Raw genomic sequence first — 22,032 nt, 5'->3', positions numbered from 1 at the left:
AACATTTCTTTCTTCAAGGTATCGGCATGAAATGGGTTTACCAACATGGCCAAATTAACATTACTAACATAATCAGAATCTAATTCTTCCGTGTGATAATCTCTCCAATCATACATACGAGATAATAAATCAGAAGTCACATTTTGCTTAGAGGGTATGTGCACCACTTCAAACTTATAACAAGAGAGTTTCTCCATCCATCTCGCATATTTGGAATATTTCCGAGATTGTTTAACCATATAACTAAGGCTCATATTATCTAATTGAATAATAAAAGGCTGAATTTTCAAACAGTATTCAAAACGTGATATGGCTTGCATTAAACTTATAAGTTCAATCTCATAAATTGTTCGTTTTCTATCAACTTCTTTTAATCTTTTAGAAAAGAACGCCACTGGTCTCAGATTATTATTTTCATCAGCTTGTAAAAGACAAGAGCCGAATCCTCTCAAGGACCCATCACATTGAATAACAAACGGTTTATTTAAGTCAGGCAATTTCAAAATTACATGTTCTCTAAATAGAGTTTTAATTTTTTCTAGTGCCTCTTGTTGCCTAGAACCCCAATGAAACTTTATTTTGGGTGTCCGGATTTCATTTAAGGGAGCTACCACACTAGAATACTCTGGAATAAATTTGGAATAAAAATTTAAGGTACCCAATAATCTTAATAATCCTTTTAAATTTCTCGGCGAAGGGAGATTTTGAATAGCTTCAATTCTGTCTGGATCCATTTCACAATTTCCTTGCCCCACAATAAATCCCAAGAATTTTATTCTCCTTTTCAAAAAACAACTTTTATTGGGGGAAATCGTTAACCCATATTCACGTAATCTCTGCAGTACTAAACGTAAATGTTCCAGATGTTCTTTCTCATTAGCACTATGAACAATTATGTCATCACAAAATAAATGTAAAAACCTTCCCTTATAATCATGAAAAACTTGGTTCATAACTCGTGACATGCAACTTGGCCCAATACTAATGCCAAAAGGAATGACCTTATATCTATACTGATTATTGGGAGTTACAAAGGCTGTTACATCTCTACTAGATTCATCCAAGTTTACTTGGTTGAACGCTCTTTTCAAATCAATAACAGAAAATACTCTCCCCTGACTCAATTGAGCCATAGTTTCTTCCATATTAGCCACTGGGTGCGCATCATAGATTATTTTCTTATTCACTGCAGAATAATCACAAATAAGTCTTTTAGTCCCCCCTGAAGAAGGAATTACAAAGCAAGGTGCTGCGTACGGTGACGAAGATGCTTCAATAATGTTTTGTTCTAATAATTCAGTAATCACTCCATCTAGTTCCTGTTGTTTAGATGGTGGAACAAAATATGGACTCCGATGTACCGGAACATTATCATATAATTTAATTTTATACGAAAAGTTCTTTAAACGTCCTAGCTTAGAAGTAATAACATCAGAAAATTCACTTTTCAACTTACATAACTGTTGTTCAGTATCCTCTAATGCAAACTGTCCAAAAGATGCGCCAGAAACATCAGAAGCTCTGGATTCGAGTCCACGCCTTCTCTCTTGTGGCCTCCACGAAGTCCTGGACTGGCTCCGAAAGGAGTTCTCACCACTGTTTACATTTCTGACGAAGTTTTCCTGGTTCGCACCTGCTGCCTGCTGGAAAGCTACATGTTGACCTTGGTCAGTTCTCGTGCGCTGATAAGACCGAGCTCCGACACCTCGGCCTGTGCTGGCTGAACCCTGGGCAGGAGAACGTACAGGAAATGAAGGACGATCTTGTCTTTGTCTTTGACCTATATTCTGTAAAACACGAAAATTTTTGCATAAGCTTTCCGATGTCCATTTAATAGGGATTTTCTCATCACTTCCGGAAAAACCAACAATTTGTTCTAAATAGTTAATCACCATGTGGCACTGTTTCTGAAATCTCACACCAAGCACTAAGTCTAAAGGCATGTTTTTGCAAACATGAAAAGTTGTGGTCCACGATAAATTTCCAAGACCAACATTTAACATAACTCCTTTATTAATATTCATAAGGTTGTTATTACCAACTATCACTTGCATATCCAAATCCCATTCTCGAACAGTTCCCCTAGTCTTTATTCGTTCTAAGAGACTTTCACTAATTAAACTATATGTTGACGCAGAATCTAAACAGGCCAATAAATTCAGATTATTGATTTTACAGTCAACAAACACAGCAGTCACTTTAGTTTCACCACCTTGTCTGGGTCCTATGTCACTACGCAATCCTTGCAAAGCAAATTGAGCACCTCTCACATGCATCGGACACCATCGCTCAAAATGATCACTTGCTGAACATTTACGACAATATTTGGGCGTATATTCTTTGAATGCAGAACCTTTAGCTTTGAATTGTCGTTCGATATTATGTAATCCCCAAAAATCCTTGGACAAATAAGAAAGTTTTTCTCAAACTTTCAACTCGTTCTGCAATTCATTTAAAGTATTAGGTATCCCCTTTAGATACAATTTTTGGGAATACTGAGGTTTAAGTCTATCCACAAGATAACTTACAAAAGTGCATTCATCCATATCATACTGTAAAATCTTAGCAGCTCGAACTCTACTTTCTAAATACTCTAAGGGAGTTTCATTGTCTCTTTGATTACCCAGTACATATTTATTACATAAATACTGTCTCCCAATAGAAGTTGCATACTTATTTAAGATCATTTGAAATACATCATTCCAAGGGATATTTTCAATTATACATTTCATCCATAATTTACCCATTTCAGTATTTAATTTTGGTAAAACTGCGAGCATAATCTCGTGAGAAGGAAACATTTTTCTGTCTTTAATACCCTGCAATACATACAAAAATCTATACAGGCTTTCAGCATTAATTTCCTTAACTATAGGTACGGTAGCTATTAATTGAGTCAAATTTTCTTTGGCCATTTCCATATTTAACTTTCTCAAATCGGACCTATTATATAATACTCGTTCGTCTTCATCAGACGACGAAGAACTTTCCAAAGGCTTACTTGGGCGTTTATTCACCCACCGGGGTTTACAAGGTACCTTTACGTACGTTTCTACATCTTCCCCCTCCCTTTGTCGTCCTTGGGCATTTTCTGGGGTGTGTGGTAAGGGTCCTACAAATTCATTTAACAACTGCGAAGCAGAATGTTCTCTACGATTTGATGAAAGTGGGGGAAAAGGCGGAACAAAATTCCTCCCATCCACTGTTCCCGTAATATCTACAGTATAATAATTCTGAGAGGTAGCCATATTACCGCACCATTTTACAGTCTAACCATACTAGAAATATTGATATATTGATAGCCAATTGTACACAAGTAACAGAGACAGAACCAGCATGTAACCATGCTCTGCTCTTATAATCCTCTACGTCTCTTGTTTCCCCTTTAATACCAAAGAAGTGAGACGAGGATTGTCTTATCGGCGCAGTGGATGATCATATATTAGGTACTTAAAGTATACAATTGGAACTTAATATTCGTTTACCAATATTTATTACAAAACATATTAGTACTTATACTTTCCAAATACAATTAATTTAACAGAAATGTCTATGGATTATCTCCCAGTTAACCTAGTTTAATTTGTCCCATTTGATAGTCAGCAGTCGGTAAGTAAAGGCTACACGAGTCAGAGCAAATCGCAACCCAGCCCAAAACCCCCCACAGCCAACATGACCCGGAGCAATCCACCAAAAAATCTAAACTAAAACAATTTCCTTTTCTTGCACTTTTAAGAACTCAAAATAAATCAATAGACTTTAGGTAAATTACACCCGGCCATGAAGGCCTATAAAGGGCGATAGACCGTAATGCAATATACTCAGCCTGTCCAGCCAGTGTCCAGTACGTCAGAAGTCTCTCGTAGTCGGCAAGGATCTCCCACGCTAAACTTCTCGCTCGACCAGCGCAGAAGCTCAGCCAATGGCAGAACCTTCCAGAGTCACCTGTCAGTTGAGTCTACATCCGTCATTTATGAGCAATATTACACTATGGGCTTACATACTGTACGGTTTAGCATAGTGGGGGGACAAAAGTGGCGAAAAGTGGGGGCCGACTGTCCCCCTCGCCGCCACTGCCGTTATCTGTATATCTTGTATTCGTTTCTGAACCCCTGAGTAATTAAGTTTAGTTTTTAAATACGCATATACGAACCCTATGCTATGTTAATCACTGAGGGCCTTCTAGAGACTTACTTGTCTCTGCCCCCACCCTGGCACTTCGGGGTCTTGCGGCTTGTAGATCCAGCAGTGCTCGTTTCTGTGTTCTTCCCCTGTTCTTGTATTCGTGTATTTAAATTATTTTTGTATGAGATCCATATCTCAGTGCCAGTGAGATCCATATCTCAGTGCCAGTGATGATGATGTATTATTTATTATATAAACACATTTCCAAATTATCTCATGAAAACTGAAAATTCTGATTTTTTTACCATGCATTTCCGTCCGAAGTTAAAAAAAGAGCAAATGCTGTTCAAAAGACAACTTTGAGGTTATAACTCGAGAATTTGTTCTGCACATTTTTCTACTAGAATGTTATGAAGTCTGAATTACTAGGAATTATCACACTGATAATTCCACTTACACATCAGCAGGTCAGTGTTCGCGCAAGACGTGTGAAGTAGGGATGGCCAAATCTAGATATTTTTTTTTTACTATTCGGGAATCCGATGGAAAAATGAGAGAATCCGGATTTCGGAGGTAATCTCCCCATTTCGGAGACAATCCGGATTTCGCTACAACCATAACTTACGTAGTATAATTTTATGTTAAAAATGCAGGCTCAACGAGGACTCGAGCCCAAGGATGAAAGGATGGAGAGGACATCGCTGACAATTATACGATTGCCAGCAGGCAGTGTTTCGGAGCTAGGTCGCGGTGGTACTAAAGGAGGCCTCCGGAGCGGAGTGATTCAGTTCTTTTTCACATGCATGCTCGGATCTGGAGAGATAGTTCGCAACTATGAATAATAGGAGTGTACAGTTAACAGAATCAAGCATATCTAGAAACTAGTAAGCTGCGTGAAAACTGACATACGTGTATTTCAGGATAACTATGATAGATATGAACAAGAAACTGTATTAGCCTTATCTGCGGATGTTTGAAAAGTCCTGTAGTAAATTCACAAATTCGTCGTTCCGGTTCAATATGAGTAATATGCATTGGCTGTAAATAGTTTTAATTGTATCAAAAATGTTAAAAGTACACATTTTATTAACTACACGACTTTCCCAATGATTCCAAATGGCTAACTTGGAGTGATATTCATGTGCATTAGCACTGGCCTCCGCGATGGAGTGGTTAGCACATCCGGGAGTTCGAATCCCGGCATGGATGCTCTTTGTGAGTGTCCGTTCATCAGTTTCATCATATAATTCATCCTCAGGCGGAGCACAAAGCACGACGCCTTAGGTTGTAAGACACGTTTTTATTACGTTAAGAAAAGAAAGAACATCAAAATCATCTCACCTAGGATAATCCACCAAGTGCAGAAAACACAAAAGGATGTCTTCCGCCTGTTCTGCACATGTGTCGCAACAGGCTGAATAGCTATGCACTACTACAAAACATCGTCATTATTTCCCTAGTTTACAGCACCATACAGGAGAGATATCCTGCTACTCGATGTTATAAACTATTCCATATATGTTGGTCATAGGCGTGAGCACGGGCGAGGGGGGGGGCATATTACCCCGATACTAGTGCTGTCCCCTCTAAAAACACCACTTGAATTTGAAATTATCGCATTCCTGCGTCCCCATTACATAATAATTAATGTAAATCACTATGACTGAAATATAATTATACTTGTGAAATATATACTTTTAGGTTGACCTTCGTTTTCGAGGTGTGGTAATCCTTGCCCCCCTTCCAGACGTTCCATGCACCTATATTATTATACTTTCACCTATAAAATTTAGTGGAGAGCAATATTGTCGCTGTTATTAAACAATATTATACTCTAAAAGGAAATGGCGCAACCACAAGGGGACAGGGGGGCGTTGCCTTATGCCTTTTTCCAACCTTGGACGGAAATCAACTATAGGGGGGGGGGCATACAATGAAGTAAAAAAAAAGCAAGACTAGCAGAATCTATACTAGTAGCAGGACAAAAGGATACTCAAGACGGAATTAGTTTTCACGTCCATCTTGCATTATTTCTTCCAGACGGTCAGGATCACTTCCAGGGGTTTACAGAGGGTCAATTGTCCCCTCAACTTTAAATTTTATACAAATAAAAATACATTTCGTAAAATTTTCTTTCTCGCTTCGCTCGCGGTACCTGCTTTTCTTGCAGTCTTGTCAACTTCCGAGCCGTAGCTAGGAAGTAGCGGGAGTTGGCCCTGGGCGCCGAACAATCTGATTGAGAAAAATTGTAAAAGAGAATGCCATGCCGTCCCATGAATTTTTTTGCGCCCTATTAAATCAATACTGTTTTCAACTTTCAAAAATTTGGATCGAAAAATTTTCTTGCTCGTTTCGCTCCCAGTTTCTTTTCTCCAATACATTGTAAATTACCAGAGAGAAAGTAAGAACAAATAAGTAATTCAGACAGTTGCTGCTATAACAGTTTGGTTTGGAGGACAACGAGCGCTCACATTTCAGAGACAATCTATATATTTTTTGCTGTTGGTTTATTAAAGGGCGGATGAATAGATTACGTAATGTATTTAAATAATATGTTAATACCTAGGTATATATATATATATATATATATATATATATAAAATATACACGCGCGCGAACACACACACACACATATATCTATATATATATCACATCAATGCAAAAAACTAAAACAGTGAGATAAAATGAGGTTTTTCTTTCCCGATCTGACTGAATTTTCAAGGCTTTTGCCCCACCCCCCTTATCAGAGAGTCTGCGCACGCCTATGATGTTGGTACACTTCGCAACATCTTATTTGACCGCCCTGAAAAATTTCAAAGTCCGGAATTTGTAAATTTGGCAGCATAGCGCTTCAGAGCCAACTAAGAGTAGCCAACTTTTCAACATTTCTTCTCTCTGAATGAATACGCTCGTGATTTTGTTTTCATTCTTTCACATTTCATAAAGTAAAGATACCCTAAAGCAGTAGGCTAATAAAATATATGAGTAGACAAAAAAATGTTAAGTAGAAATACGAATGTTGAAAATATTTCAAAATTCTTCGTTCTGAATTTGAAAATAGGAAAATGTATGTGCATTGTGAAACACTGAACAGGTTCTCATTCACCTGGAAAGAATTGCGGTCACATTTGAATGCAAGAAGGCAAATTTATGATGATTTTATGCGAAATGTTTAGTAAAGATACCTTGCACAACACCAAACGATTCTGCAAAGTGTTGTCTTTTCCTTGGTTCTTGGCGAAAAGTGGTTCGAAACTCCGGCACAATGTTGCTTCAACTGAGATTAACGTGTTTTACTGAGCTTTCTGTTAACAATCTCCTGGAGTAGTTGGTTAAAAGACAGCACTTTCGTTTCTTTACTGTTTTCGTCAAGATCGAAACATCGTAGGTTCAAATCCCACCCTTTCCTTAATAGCTTTTCCTTTTTATTTACCGAGTACGAAGTGTTCTAATAACGTAATATAATATGATATTACTTTAAATATTTATGCGATGCATGCTCAGTGGCGGCAATTGGGTTTCAAAACTGATGGGGCAAGGTGGGGGAGGGGAGGGCAAGGACAGTTCCTTTCCCTTGGTAGATAATGTTTAGCATAGTGCTGGGTCATCTGCCCCTCCACACTCCATAATCGTCGCCATTCTGCATGCCTCAAGTAATGCTTCTACTAATGTTTTTAATCTTTCAGTGATTGGCAGGATTTTAGGAAATACTTTTCCTTTCATTCAGCTGTTATAAGTTAACACATATTAAGAACTTACATGTCAACTTTCTGCATCCGGAAATGCTGGACATAAATCGCATAAATATCAACGGAAATATCCAAGAAACGTAGATAAGCCTTCTCGTCCAAAGCCGTTTACTTCCAGAAAAAGATTTTGCAAAGTAGGAGGTTTGAATCCATGACCTTCCATTCCATAAGCAAACGATCCCCCTACACCACACGGTTCACGTTATTTTATGCACTCGGTTCGGATCCCACTTTAAACTGTAGGTCCAGTACCGATTAGACTTACTATGCATAAAGTTGATTTAAAACACCAAATCAACCAATTCATCTCCTTTCAGAGTGGGCCTTCTATGATACTGTAGTCGGCCAGCATCCGAAAATACAGTTCTGCTTCGCGTATACCAGAGTGTAATTGCATTTAATATTGTGACTAATGTTACTTTAAAACTACAGATTAAAGCGATAATAGTGTCCAGAAAAAGAACCTCAAAGTAGATCTTCACACAAAGTATTTTAATCCATTGCCAAACATTTCAGTTAAGAATAATATTAAGCTTTTCCATTGACCGTATTTTAGATTCATGGTGAATTTGCTAAAATGACCATGTCAAGAAATCTAAATATGTAAGTTTTACTAGTAAATGCATTTAAAATGCACGAAACAACAGGGGAGGAGAAAAATAAACCTCAAAAATAAGTAAAAATGCAACAAAAACTGTTAAAAATACTGGCAAATAAACTAAAAGCCAAAAAAGGCCAAAAAATGCAAAAAAAAATAGAATAAAATAGAAAGTGTTTTCCGGCTCTAACTGAAAGGAAACGGACATGATATCAGGTTTAGCATTGTTTTTAAGGGTCAGAAAAAAGTTGATTTTTCATCAACTTCCGGATCCTAATTAGTAATTATGACCATTGAAAAAGTTGGAGGTAGCTTACTTAAAATTTTCTTGCTGAGGGATCGTATCGTCCCATATCTCCACTTCATAATAAAGAAAAACATTCAAGTTCATATTTCGAAAATGACTTGGAGTTTTCCACCACGAAAATATGTTTTTCATAGTTTGAAGTTCGTTAGTATTATCTTTCAAGGTTTCCATTGTTTTAATTTCACACATATTTTATAATTCATACGTTCCTCTGTCTTTTCATACAGTCTTTGGAAAAAGCTGAAGTTTCTTGTCAAACGGGGCCTGGTTCAAATGACTCCTTTTCGCTCTCCTGTTCCTACTTTAAACAAACAACAAAATACTTCGTAACTAAACGATTGCTTGTTCAAAACACGGAATTTTTACACAATTTACAAAATATGACAAAACGCCAATAGACATGTTCATCATTTTTCCCTTTCAGCGTTTCTCGATTTTATCTGAATTCGTTTCCTCATGAAAATTGCCATGAGGAAATTATAGACATGACATTATGTGTGAATTGGTTTTTTCAAACTGGTACCAAATTCTAACATGAGCTACCTGGAGAAGAGGTAGCGTGCTTGATTCTTACGAGGGAGGTCGTAGGTTCGATTCTCCACCTAGGCAGGATTTTTTTCAGGAGTATATCGTTGGGTGTAAAGTTTATCCACCGTGCTAAGAAGTTAACATTGGTTTCTGTATTTCACGAGAGGAAAGGAAATAGTAAGAGAAAGTTATTTCGATGATAGGAGGAAGTCACATGCCACGTGGAATGTGCAGAATCAAGTTACATAGAGCTAAGTCTGTAATGGTGGTTTCGAATATTGCAAAGTTAGTGCCGAAAGTTTGTTATATCTGATACTCGTACTTTCTGTTCAAAGAAGACAAACATTTTAGATACAAAGCAGTGAGGAATTAACGATCATTATGAGGTTTTGAATTTTTGTTTGTCATTCACTATATAAATACTTAGTAGTTTCTTATCGAATCGGCCTTCGTCGCAATAACAATTTATTTATGTTAATTAGCCATTTCAGACGCATGGTAAGATGGTGGTGAGGGGATTGACAACAGTCATTACGAAGGAACGGACATAAAATTACCAATCTTAGCAATGTAAAATAAATAAACGCTCTCCTTCGTTACAGTACTGCACTACATGACTACTTAACATAACTGTGTATCTTTTTTTAGTATATCGAAATAAAATAATCAATATGTTAGGTGTCAGTGAAGAACAAACAATACATAACTTAAATAACATTACATTTTGCATCCTGAATACATATATGTGATTTGTGAATTAATCATGATGTGTGTGTTAACACAACATATGAACAAAAACCAAAAAGAAAAGTTTTAACTTTAAATCCTGGAAATCTCCAACTTCTAAGGGGAAATATGTGCAGAAGGAACGTCCCTCAAGTGTGCATCGCATTCATTTTTTAAATATACTAATATCAACAGTATCTGTTCAGCAAACAAACAAAAAAAAAGAAAGAGTAGAGGGTGGGATTTGAACCCGCGACCTTTCACGCTTGATGAAAAATAAAGATAGCAGCGCCTAACCAACTGCTCTAGGTTAACTTAATAACGTTAAACCCTTAAAAACATGTTGACGTTTATGAAGACTCCCACCTTCCTGTGTTTCAAGCACATTTTCTCGACAAGTCGTGTAAAGTATATGTTTTTAAGAACTGTTCGATATTATGCAAGGTATTGTAAATAAAATGTCGCATAAACTCCTCACAAATTTGCTTCTTTCTGCATAAACTTGATGGCAATTTCCTCCAGGTGGAAAAAAAAACTCTATTCAGTGTTTCAAACCCCCCAAATTTCAAGTCGAGCAAGCAGAATCGTAAATATCCTTCAAGGTTCATTTTCCAATTTATTATTTCTGTTTGATTGTGTATTATAATAGCGGTTTATAGTTTCTAAGTTCATGGAAGGTGTTAAATTGAAAACCTATCACCGCAGCGTTTTTCGTCTAGTGGAAGGACCTACTCAAAGTTGGCTACTCTCACCTGGAGCTGAAGTGCAATGTTGCTAAGTTTACGATTTCGGGACTTCGAATTCTTTCGGGGCGGTCAAATAAGATGTTGAGAAGTGTACCTTCTTCTAATAATAAAAACAAAATAAAATAACTGTAATATTAAATTAATAATTAAAATATTAATTAATATTGTTATTACATGAATGGGAAAAAGACGGCATATGAATAGGAATATTACCGCACGTATTCATTATCTAGCTCATGAATAGTTCAGATCGCTTCAATTTGTATAAAAACAACTGCCCTGGCAAGGTGATTGTGAAACAGATAAGGAATTGAATATTTATTGAATAACGAAAAAGGATGTTAGATCCATTTGACGAAAAGAAAAGCTCTTAATTTAATATTTAATCATATTACTTAAGTAGTGGTGTGCATAAATCTTATTTGATACAGTCATCCAAAGTTGTTTGACCCCAATGTAATCCTTCCCTTAGAATATGTTTGACGGAAATACACGTCTCTCGATTATACGACAGATGCTAAACAAAACAAGCATATTTACATTATTTAATTTTAGTACTTCGTAAGTCTCTCGTGGAAGATTCGGACTCCCTGGACACCCCGCCTCCCCTAAATAGTCCTTGGCTCTCAGTTGTATTGCGATGTTCGTCAATGTGTGTTTTTCTTCTTTCAGACACTCGGAAAAAGTTTTGTCTTGTAACAGGAAACCTGTTATGGTCAGACTCTTGAGCGGGAAGAGAGTAGCGGACAGGGAACCTTGTGGTCTGCTTCTTTCGACAGAGCAACCCCTCCCTCCATCAAAGTCTCAAAAGGTCTCCCATGCAATGGATTTGCCTTCGAAGGAGGAAATGGAATCAATATTGGTAAGACTAGGAAGAATAAATGACATCTGTCCGCTGCTTTTTTCGAGCGACGCTGATACGGGCTCTTAAGAGCTGTTCAAAATATTGAGTAATATTAATGTGTGAAAATTCCACTCCAATTATAAGTAAAACTTCACCAGTTTTGCTTTAAAATCATTAAAAAATTACATCAGAATATAAAAATACCTTTTATGTAAATACAAAGTCCACTTTTACATTAATATTGCTACGAAATCAATCGACATGTTAAACTTTGCACAACTTTCGGGATAATTTGATTTGGCGAACGAAATGAATAAATATGGAAATTATTACTGTTTTTAATTGCGTTAAGGTTTAGATGTTTGTGAATGCATATAATTTGTACATTTCACCAATAAATGTTACTAGCATCTGCAGCCTACATGTTTCACAGACAAATGAAGTCAAAATTTGCTAAATTTTTAAAGTGTCACACACTTAGCACATGTTTTTCATCCATTCAGCCTATGCCATCATACTCAAAGTTTTTAGGGCCTCCCCGATGGCGCACTGGTAGCGTTGTCGCCTTGTAATCAAGTGGTCCCGGGTTCGATACCCGGTGGAGGCACATTGTGGTTCGGATCCCACTTTAAACTGTAGATCCAGTCCCGATTAGCCTTACTGTGCATAAAGTGGACTTAAAACACCAACTCAACAACAACAACTCAAAGTTTTTAGTTTGTTAGCAGACACGACAAAGTACGTCATAATTCTATTAAACCCGTTCATTATGAATTTAATCCAATCTCTTGTCTATAACCTGAAATTTTGTGCGTAAAATGTCACACACGTAACGTTAGAATTGCCCTATTTGATTCGATTTAATTCAATGCTCTTTATTCTTGTGCAAAGTTCGGCAAATACTCATCTATCGCCTAACCTAATAATAACAATACCTCAGCTATCGGCTGATATCGATACATCGGTATCGGCTCAGTCCTATTAGGAAGACATATATTATGTACCAAAGACATAAATAAAAGACTTGTAAGACTTCATATATTTATTTTATTTCGTTAATGATCATTCATTGTTTGTAATATGTTAGTAAAAAAATTTCCAGCTGAACGTAAGTGTAAAATGTAAAAGTAACTTAGCTGTCCCTGAATTACTTTTCAAAATGAGTAAATGTAACTCAGTTACTTTTTGAAGCAAGTGACTGGAGCTGTAAGTCAGTTTACTTTTAAAAAGTAACTTTCCGAACAGTGATTTTTCTGGAAGTAGCACGAGCAGCAATCATGCAGATCAATCGCACAGCTTTGAGAGATTCCTGTGAAATGCATTATGAAGAACCTAACCTAAAATAAAGGGTGCACACAAAGTTCGCTCACCATTTCAATAAATCATTGCATTGCATCTTGCAAAATGTTCTGACATTCTGAAAGCCCCCCCCCCCCCCTTGTGAGCTTTGTCTGCATGGCTGATGCTTGAAATGTCGTTGCACCCTAATGGTTAACTTTGACTACGGCACTAGCGAAATGGATTCGTAAGATAGACAGGAAGTCTATCCTCGTCCATGCAACTTGAGAACTCCCCCATCTTTGGGAGTTCTTCTGTAAGGAGTGGCGGTGATTGGGTTCCAAAACTGTGTTTGGGGGCAAGGGCAGTTTACTTTCTCTTGGTAGGCAAGGTTTTCATTAAGAGGCCATAGTGCGGGGGGAAGAAGTGGGGGAACTGCCCGCACGCACCCCCTAATCGCCGCCGCTGTCTATTAGTTAAATGTTATAAACTTCAAGGCAACTGTTAAGTCTACGTTGTTTTTTAAATCATCTCCCAACAGGTCTAAGTGTATATTATTTTCTTTCAGGTTCCAATAATAAAAAAGGGGAATAAAGCATAATTAGCAAACAGATCACTGCCTTGCACCAAAAAATCCCCCCTCGTTAGAAAGCCTACTTAAGGCCACGAGAAAAACTGGGGTCCATTTTCCAAGGTTCGCTTCAGCCTTAGGGGAAAAGGGTAGGGCAGGGGAGGGTTACAGAGGGGGTAGAACCAGCGCTGCGGAGGGGTGAATGGTCAGTGGGGGTTGTAACCAAGCCGGGAGGGACGTAGGCACCAGCGGATGCTTAGAAAGCACTCGTTGGTGAAAACTCCATAATTCCACCCTTTAACGAGCCCCGTTTTCTTGAACCTTTTGGGGTTCCTCGACGCCATCCAGGTGGTATCCGGGTCTCCTCTGTTGGCGTTCGTGAGAGGCGGGGGAGGCCGCCCCCTGTTAGTTGCGTTAGGGGAAGGGTTGCAGGGGATGTAGTGGTTGCATGGAAACTCTCTCGTCCACACTTCACACTGCTCGGTCCTCTGTCGTCTGGAAGCAGTTCGATCTCCTTTCCATTTCTCCAGCAGTTCCAGCGATTCCTCCAGTGACTCGTGGTGTCACAGTCAGAAGAGACAGTTGAGAGTAGGAAACACTGTCCACATTCTATTTTGGTTACGTTATTTTATGTCTCTATTTCACCTGTCTAGATCAGCCTTTGAGAGACCGTGGCCCGGTAAATTCTTTCTTGAAAAGTTATGTCCCAATTCCAAAAATAAATACTTGTAAATACATTATATTTTTTAAACCATTATATATTAATTAATGTGCACTCTTGAAATTAAATATTAATAAATAAATTATAGCATAATCATAAAGAATAATAGTTCGATTACTGTATATAAGGGGAGAGTTTAAAGAGTGCAAGCCGTTCCCATTGTTTACTAAACATTTTACACTAATTGTACAATCACATAAACAACATTACTATATTAGTCAATACATTATATGGATTGAAATCATGTTTTAAAAATGAGAACTTAACTGAAATATACTAAAAATAATACTGTTAAGTTTAATGTAATTAACTCATATCAAGCAAATATTTACATCCAAATTGTTAAGAGAAAATGTTAATTGTTTATAATTTAATAGTAATTATTAATAACTATAAATATGTAATAATAATAATAATAATAATAACATTATAGCTATTATATTGTACTGTCATTGGGCTTCTGTAACTTGAACCCTAAGTTGACGAATATAAACCTCTAGCGATCCGGCGGTTGAGAAACACTAGTCTAGGTTATTCGCAACAACAAGGATGAATGATGAAGCAAACTATGAGACAATCACATTCTTGCCCTTACCCAGGACTCGAACCTAAGACACCTGGCTTCGCATCGCGTTATTCTTGTCATTCCACCAATGTACACAGAGCATACAATAAATTAATTCACTCGGCATTTTCTAACATACGCTGGAAAAAGGTTATCGGTGTAAGATTAATACCTTTCTTAATTTATTTGGACGGGATGTGGGGAAGGTGCCAGCGGTCCCGGTTCGATTTCCGGTCGGAGCTCAAAACAATTCGGCGTTGGCCTCCCATCGTGAGGACAAATGGTGAGCTTCTTGAAGAGAAGATGTAGCGGGCTTAGATCTCGAAAGCCAGAAAACAGCGGCGATGGGGCTCGATGCGCTGACCACTTGTCAGCCGATGAAAACCCTCCTGACAGGCCTTGGCTCTCAAGGGCTGTTGCGCCACGGAGTATAGTTGTAGTTGCTTCAACAAGCCTGTGTACACTTCGGAACAACAGTCTACATACGAACACACAAACCTCCATTCATACGCTTCTAGTCTTCTTAACACAGTTGAGTAATCAATGTATTTTACATAGCACAAACAGGCTCAAAGTCTATTAATATTCTATCTATGAAAAATAGTCTACTCTTAGATCTCAAACTCTTCAGACAATCCAATTTTCTCTCCTTGTTATAGGTATTGTATTCACAGCCGTTCATCTTACATAGCGAAGATAGTTGTAACAATACTTCTGAACTATATCTCTAAATTACTCATTGTCATAACTTTCCAAATAAGGCGCAGTTAACATTCTAAAGGCTTCCTCAAACAACAATGTTTTTACAAAGATTCTGAATACATTTCAAGCTATTATTAACCTTTTGAGTCCCAAGGTCCCTAGCCGATTTGGAGCAAAATGCTGAGTTTCAATTAAATCAGTGTAGATCGGAGACTAATTGCCCTGGAGATATGAACGATATACCGTTGTACGCAGAATAAATCACAGATTCAGACGATATATAATTTATGCATATTTGGCATACATATGGAGGAGGAAAAGGGGGAAATCCCCTGAAAATACTTTTTTAAAAAAATGGGGTTTCTCCCCCCCGCCCCCCGAAAAAAAGGATATGAAAAGTTCAAAATGCACATAGAAATTATCGCTGGTATGTAAGAAACAGAAAAATATTTGCATCATTGTCGTATGACCAATGTAACTTGAGTTGTACCCCCAAAAGGAATGACCACTGATTCAAGCTTCAAAATGCAGCGGTACCTTGAAATGACTATAGCTCAGAAACTAAATGCCCTAGAGATATGAAAGATATACCGTTGTACGCAGAATGAATCACAGATTCAGACGATATATACTTTATGCACATTCGGCGTACATATGGAGGGGGAAAGGGGGGAAATCCCCTCAAAAATACTCTTCTTAAAAAAAATGGTGTTTCCCCCGCCCACGGAAAAAAATGTCAAAATGCACAAAATGCAAAATGTATGCAAATTTGGCGTATATATGGAGGGGGAATTGAGAAAAAAATATTTTAAAAAATTGTCACCACCCAAAAAATGTCCTCGCACTTGGGCACAAAACGCACAACATTCACGGACGAAAAGCTAGAACGCAGCGAAAAATGAACGCCGATTCTTGCAACTGCTTGACAGTCTACTTTTAGACAATGCAGGGTAACCTATGTTCAACCTTGTGGAACACTTGTGCTCACAAACAAAGGTTTCCTTCAGCGCGCTTCGAAATTCCATTCTCACAATGCAGATTCAACAACCAGTCTTCCCCCTCCCCCTCCCCTCTGCTTGCGGTCTCACGGAAAACTTTCATTTTGACATCGGATACTGATAAACAAGCTTCCTTCGAATGCATTAACAGCAGGGAGTGAAAAAGCATTGCTTTAGAACAACAAAGCCTGTCTTCCTTTGTCGCAAAAATTTGACCTTGAAAAGAGACGCAAAAGAGAAGTCCCTTTTCCCGCCTTTTCTTCTTCATGAAGTCAGAAAAATGAAAAAAAAAAAACATTTCTGTTAAATACATGTGTTAGGAACAATATTAAAAAAATCTAAATTCTAGCCAAAAATAGAAAAGTTATAACGTAAAAACTGCGACCTTGACACAGGGTATCTCGATCGAGATACTTGGGACCGTCAGGCTTACATTTGGGTATCTCGATCGAGATACTTGGGACCCAAAAGGTTAATCTCCATCCACGTACATAAGATATCATTCAGTGTACTGAATGTTTCTTCTCAAGAAGTGTTTGAATAATACAGACACAGATGTTTAAGGTCAGTTTACACTGGCGAAGGGCATATTATCATTTACAGAACCACCTAGTTGTGAATTCTATCTAGGAATACTTTTGAAAGGCCAAGGAGCGAATTTGTTTAGTTTTTCACCTTTCTATGTTAATTGCGACGATGAAGATGAATGATGATAATATGAAACTAATGAACACAAAGTAACACCCATGTCCGTATCTGCACTAGAACACGGTATATTTATTTATATATTTAGGAACGCAACAAGAAGATACCCAGTTGCAGCGTTCTGTAAAGAAAGCGTGGCAATAAAGAAAGCGTGGCAATGCAATTAACAGAGGCTGAGTACAGTTGTAATCTCATGCACGGGATCTTAACGAAATTAAATATGCTTTCCGTAATCACACTTCCATAAATATTCTTATTAAATCTCGAACTGTACTCATTCATAATAATTATAATAAACTTGACAAGATAGAATCAAAGAATACATTCCACCATAAAATTTCTGAGTTAGAAATAACAAGTTCAAGGATAAATTTTTTTTAATACTCCTATATTCTTTTACGTTCATATAAAATATGTCGATGTTTGGTGGGAAGATTCTGCGTTCCTCATTCAAATAGCTTGGCTACCGGGTTTTGTGTATTTTGGTTGTCTTTTTCTATTTACCTCTCTACGTTAATCACGACGATGAGGATGAATGGAAAATTGATGAAATAGACGGGGAACAAACTCAACGTCCTTGCCTTACACAGGATCCGAATAGGACTTAGACATCCAGAAGCAACTGGCTACTGAATGTGACAAACCACGAGCCACTGGACCACACATTTTCTTATGCCCCTTTTCTTTCATGCTTTCTTAGTTTGCTTGGCTATTTCATTTAATGGAGTTTCTCTCTTTGGTCATGGTTTGTACAATGCGTGCGTGTGTGTTTGACCCGCTTTAGACGAAAACATTTTCCATGGCATCTTTCTTAACATTTCTGCTGTGATCGAAATTACACTGTGTAAAGTGAAGAAATCTTATAGCATTCTGATACCATAGCAGATCTCGTTGTATATTTCACAGATAGAATCGGTTTTAATTTACTTAGTATCTCGCGTAGCATAACCAATCAGAAGTTAGCTCTACGTCACAAGTGCAGCTAATGGCGGCCGAGGTACGATGTAAACAATGTATCACTTCACATAAAAATAACTATTCAACACAGAGGAAGAACCTATTTATACGAAAAGGTTTTTGGCACAAATCAATGGGGTTGCTTAAATACAGAACTTCACTAGTTATACTACGGAAGCGTTCGATACCCGGTGGAGGCACATAGTGGTTCGGATCGATCGCACTTTAAACTGTAGGTCCAGTCCCGATTAACCTTACTGTGCATAAAGCGGACTTAAAATACCAACTCAATCAATCAATCAATCAACACCTACGGAAGAATTCGTCAGTTGTTTCAATTTAAACACGGGCCACTGACCCATGGACAGATATATAGGTCCATATATACGAGGTTAGGTGCTTGTTTCTTGATATTACAAAAAAGGTAAAGAGCTTCAGTTTGTTTACACGATATCTCAGGAACTGAATAACGATTTCCACTCTTAAATGTCATCTCTTCCCCATTAAATTTGTTAATGAAATGAAAGCCGTGCTGTATGAATTATCTCATGTTTACTCTACCCTTCGCATCTCAATCACTAATGCTAACCAAAATTTTACATGAAATGCTTCCGTATAAAGTACTTTCTGTTGTAAAAATGCTATTTACGTATCATTTATGTCAGCAAAGATGTTATGCTACCGCGACGATATGATGAAGTGAACATTAATAGGGTACACATAAGGGAAGATCTGTGCTTACCCAGGATTCGAAACTAGAACCCCTTGATTCTTGAGATAGATGCTAACAGCTTCGTCACAGAGACCTACTAACAACAGATTAAGAGATAGAAGATTTTCATCTGTGTGCCTCGATGTCATTTAAGTGTAAGGTAAATTTATTTTATTTGTTAATTTATCCACCAGAATCACCTGCATGTCATTTCTTCCATCCGTTGTCCTTTTGCTCATGATCTTCCTTCGACCCTTTCTCCCATTTATTAGTGTTCCTCTCCACGCTCTCTTTCATCTTGGTCTTTCCTGTAACTCTTCTCCACCCTAAATGTTACATCTCCTTCTTGAGCTGGAATTTCCTTATTTTATCTCTAGATCTCTAGATTAATTGAAGAAAGGACGGATGATCACTTAATGAAATATCTTTGTCTTAATCTAGGCGTTTAGCTTCCAGGCATGATACGTAACCACTCTGCCACCACGGGTGGCATTCCTTTCTCTTAATAAACCCTTGGAAAGGGAGATCGGGCTGCTTCTGTGTTCCTTCTTTGCCTCTTGTTGCCATGCTTACAGTCTTCCTCTAGATTACTTTCTTGGTGCGATGTCCATGTTTCAACTGCAACAGGTCTTTAGCTCGTACTGAAGCCATTCTTCATTATGATGTCACACCTTCCACAATCAATTCCCACCATTATCAACACTTAGAATATGTATTATACGATTAGCAACTTGCTGTAACTCAATTGAAATACATCTAGGTCACAGTCGAACAATATTACTATTAACTTTGAGGATTACTACGTATATCTACCGTAAACGTGGATATTAGTTACATGGTGGAAGAAAACTGGCAACGTTAGAATGCCAACCCGTATCTAGCTTGGTAAATAATTGAAAGATAATCTATAGGTATAGATATCGGCAGGTTTACTAGACAGCAACTGGTAGGGAAAATGCGCAGTTAAGCAACAAGGTATATAGTAAGAGGAGTGAAATCTCGAAGGATAGCTTGGTTAGGCCATATTGAACGAATGGAGGAAGCTGGAACAGTTAAGAATAACAAAATGGAAACCATTTGCATCTATATTAAGAGGAAGACCAAAAAGGAAATGGGAAGCTGACGTAGAATAAGATGTTGAGGAGAATGAAAGTTACAAATTGGAGACAACAAGCCAAAGTTAGAAAGCAGTGGCACAATATTGTTGAGCTGGCCAAAACTCACAGAGAGTTAGTTATAGCGCCGTATAAAGAAGAAAGAAGCAACATGTTGAATTAGATTTTGTTTTATTTGATATATTTTATTTTACTTCGCGTTTTGTGCCTCTTGGCTAATTTGCGAAGATGGGGATGGGTGATGAAATAATGAAATTGATGAATGGACATTCACAAACAACCAAGCCCGAGCGGGATTCGAACCCGGGACCCTTGGCGTCGCAGCGCGATGTGCTAACCACTTTTTTTTTTTTTTTTTTTTTTTAAGGAAATACCCCCTACACGGAGGTATCCCCCACCATTCACTCTTTTTCTCACTTTTACACTTGTAGCGACAGCCAATGTGGTGCAGCAAAAGCCGCTGACTTTTGCTGCCACCTAACGGGGGGAGAAGGAACTCCTTCCGCCTTACCAGACGCGAGGTGATTTGACCCCTGGAAGCAGGGGTGAAAGACTGGGGACGAAAAGAGCTAGAGAGGGAGATTTTAGGCATCGCGGGGACAACGACGGGAGCGGTCTCCTTCGGTATTACTCAGTGTTTGTAGTGTAGCTGTAGTGTTCATCTAGAATAAACAAGAAGGTAAGCCAACAGCCAACGCTAGACGACGCGCCCAATCCCCCTTTGTTCTGGACGCACCAACTACACCGCGATGACAGAGGAACTTCAAGCGCAGCTCGACCAACTCAGGCAGGAAAACGAGCAACTCAGACAGCAAGCACTTCAACCGAGGACTCCAGCACCGCACGCAGTACAATCGCAACAGGACTCCGTACATCGAGTGAGTGTGAAGCTCCCCCCATTCTGGCCCGAGGACATGGAATTGTGGTTCTCCCAAGTGGAGGCCCAGTTCACCATTGCCCACATCACCCGGGAGGAGATGAAGTTCGCATACGTCGTGGGACAGTTAGAAGGTCGGTACGCGTTCGAAGTAAGAGACATTATACGTACACCACCGGCAACCGACCCTTACACCCGGCTGCGGACAGAACTCACGCAAAGATATTCCCTGTCTGAAAATCAACGATTGCGGCAGATCCTGATGGAAGAAGAAATGGGCAGTCGCAAACCGTCCCAGTTCCTACGTCACCTCCAGTCACTCGCAGGCACCACTCCCATGCGTGACGACTTGCTGCGTACATTGTGGCTCCAATGCCTGCCCGCTCAAGTTCAAGCGATTCTGCAGGTGCAGTCTTCGGAACTTCCGCTGGACCAACTTGCCACACTCGCGGACCGCATCGTCGAGGTGAGCCCCCCATGCTCACCCCCGCGACAAGCAACATCGCCGCACAGTCCGTTTCGCCCAACCCGCCGGCTATCTGCGCGACCGCGACGCCACTCGCGCCCGCCTCCGACACGGTTCGGCTTCTTCAGCGCGTCGAGGAGCTAACTCGCCAAGTCGCGTCCCTGCAAAGCAACTTTCGCACCTTCCGCGGCCGCTCGCTACGCTACGCTACGGCCGCAGATGGCCGTCAAGAGGAAGAGATGAGGGAATATGCTGGTATCACCGCCGCTTCGGCGACCAGGCTCAGAGGTGCAACGACCCATGCACATACGTGCCCACGACAACAAACACCAACGGCAGCCGCTAGTCGCGGCAAACGGCTACCGGCCTGGTGGAAGCCGCCTTTACGTGACCGACCGCTATAGCCACCACCGCTTCCTCGTCGACACAGGCTCGGATATTTGTTGTTTCCCGAGACTTTTGCTCCCGGACCGACGCCATCCGACCGACTACGTGCTCAGTGCCGCAAACGACTCGACGATCAAGACGTACGGAATTCTGCCCCTCTGCCTCAAACTCGGCCTGCATCACGAGTTTTCCTGGCGTTTCGTCGTCACGGACGTTTCCGTGCCTATCATCGGATCGGACTTCCTGGACCACTTTGAGCTGCTACCGGATTGTCGCAACATGCGCCTGCTCGACGGACGAATGGGACTCTCGGCTCCCTGCCAGCCAACGAACACCACGCAACCCAGCATCAAGG

The 22,032-nt window shown here is 39.3% G+C and overlaps 1 protein-coding gene across 1 annotated transcript; it reads left to right on the top strand.

Moving 5' to 3' along the window:
* The first annotated feature begins 20,696 nt into the window (after positions 1–20,696).
* On the top strand, positions 20,697–21,636 carry LOC145990450 (uncharacterized). Its single transcript, XM_083126143.1, has 2 exons — positions 20,697–21,290; positions 21,460–21,636. The coding sequence occupies exons 1-2, from the start codon at positions 20,697–20,699 to the stop codon at positions 21,634–21,636; spliced, it is 771 nt and encodes a 256-aa protein (XP_082982269.1).
* Positions 21,637–22,032: the final 396 nt, after the last annotated feature.

The sequence above is a fragment of the Lepisma saccharinum genome, chromosome 7, assembly GCF_977018435.1.
Source record: "Lepisma saccharinum chromosome 7, izLepSacc3.1, whole genome shotgun sequence".
Lineage (NCBI taxonomy): Eukaryota > Metazoa > Arthropoda > Insecta > Zygentoma > Lepismatidae > Lepisma > Lepisma saccharinum.
The sequence above is the reverse complement of the archived record's forward strand: the minus strand, read 5'-3'. Positions and strand labels throughout refer to the sequence as shown.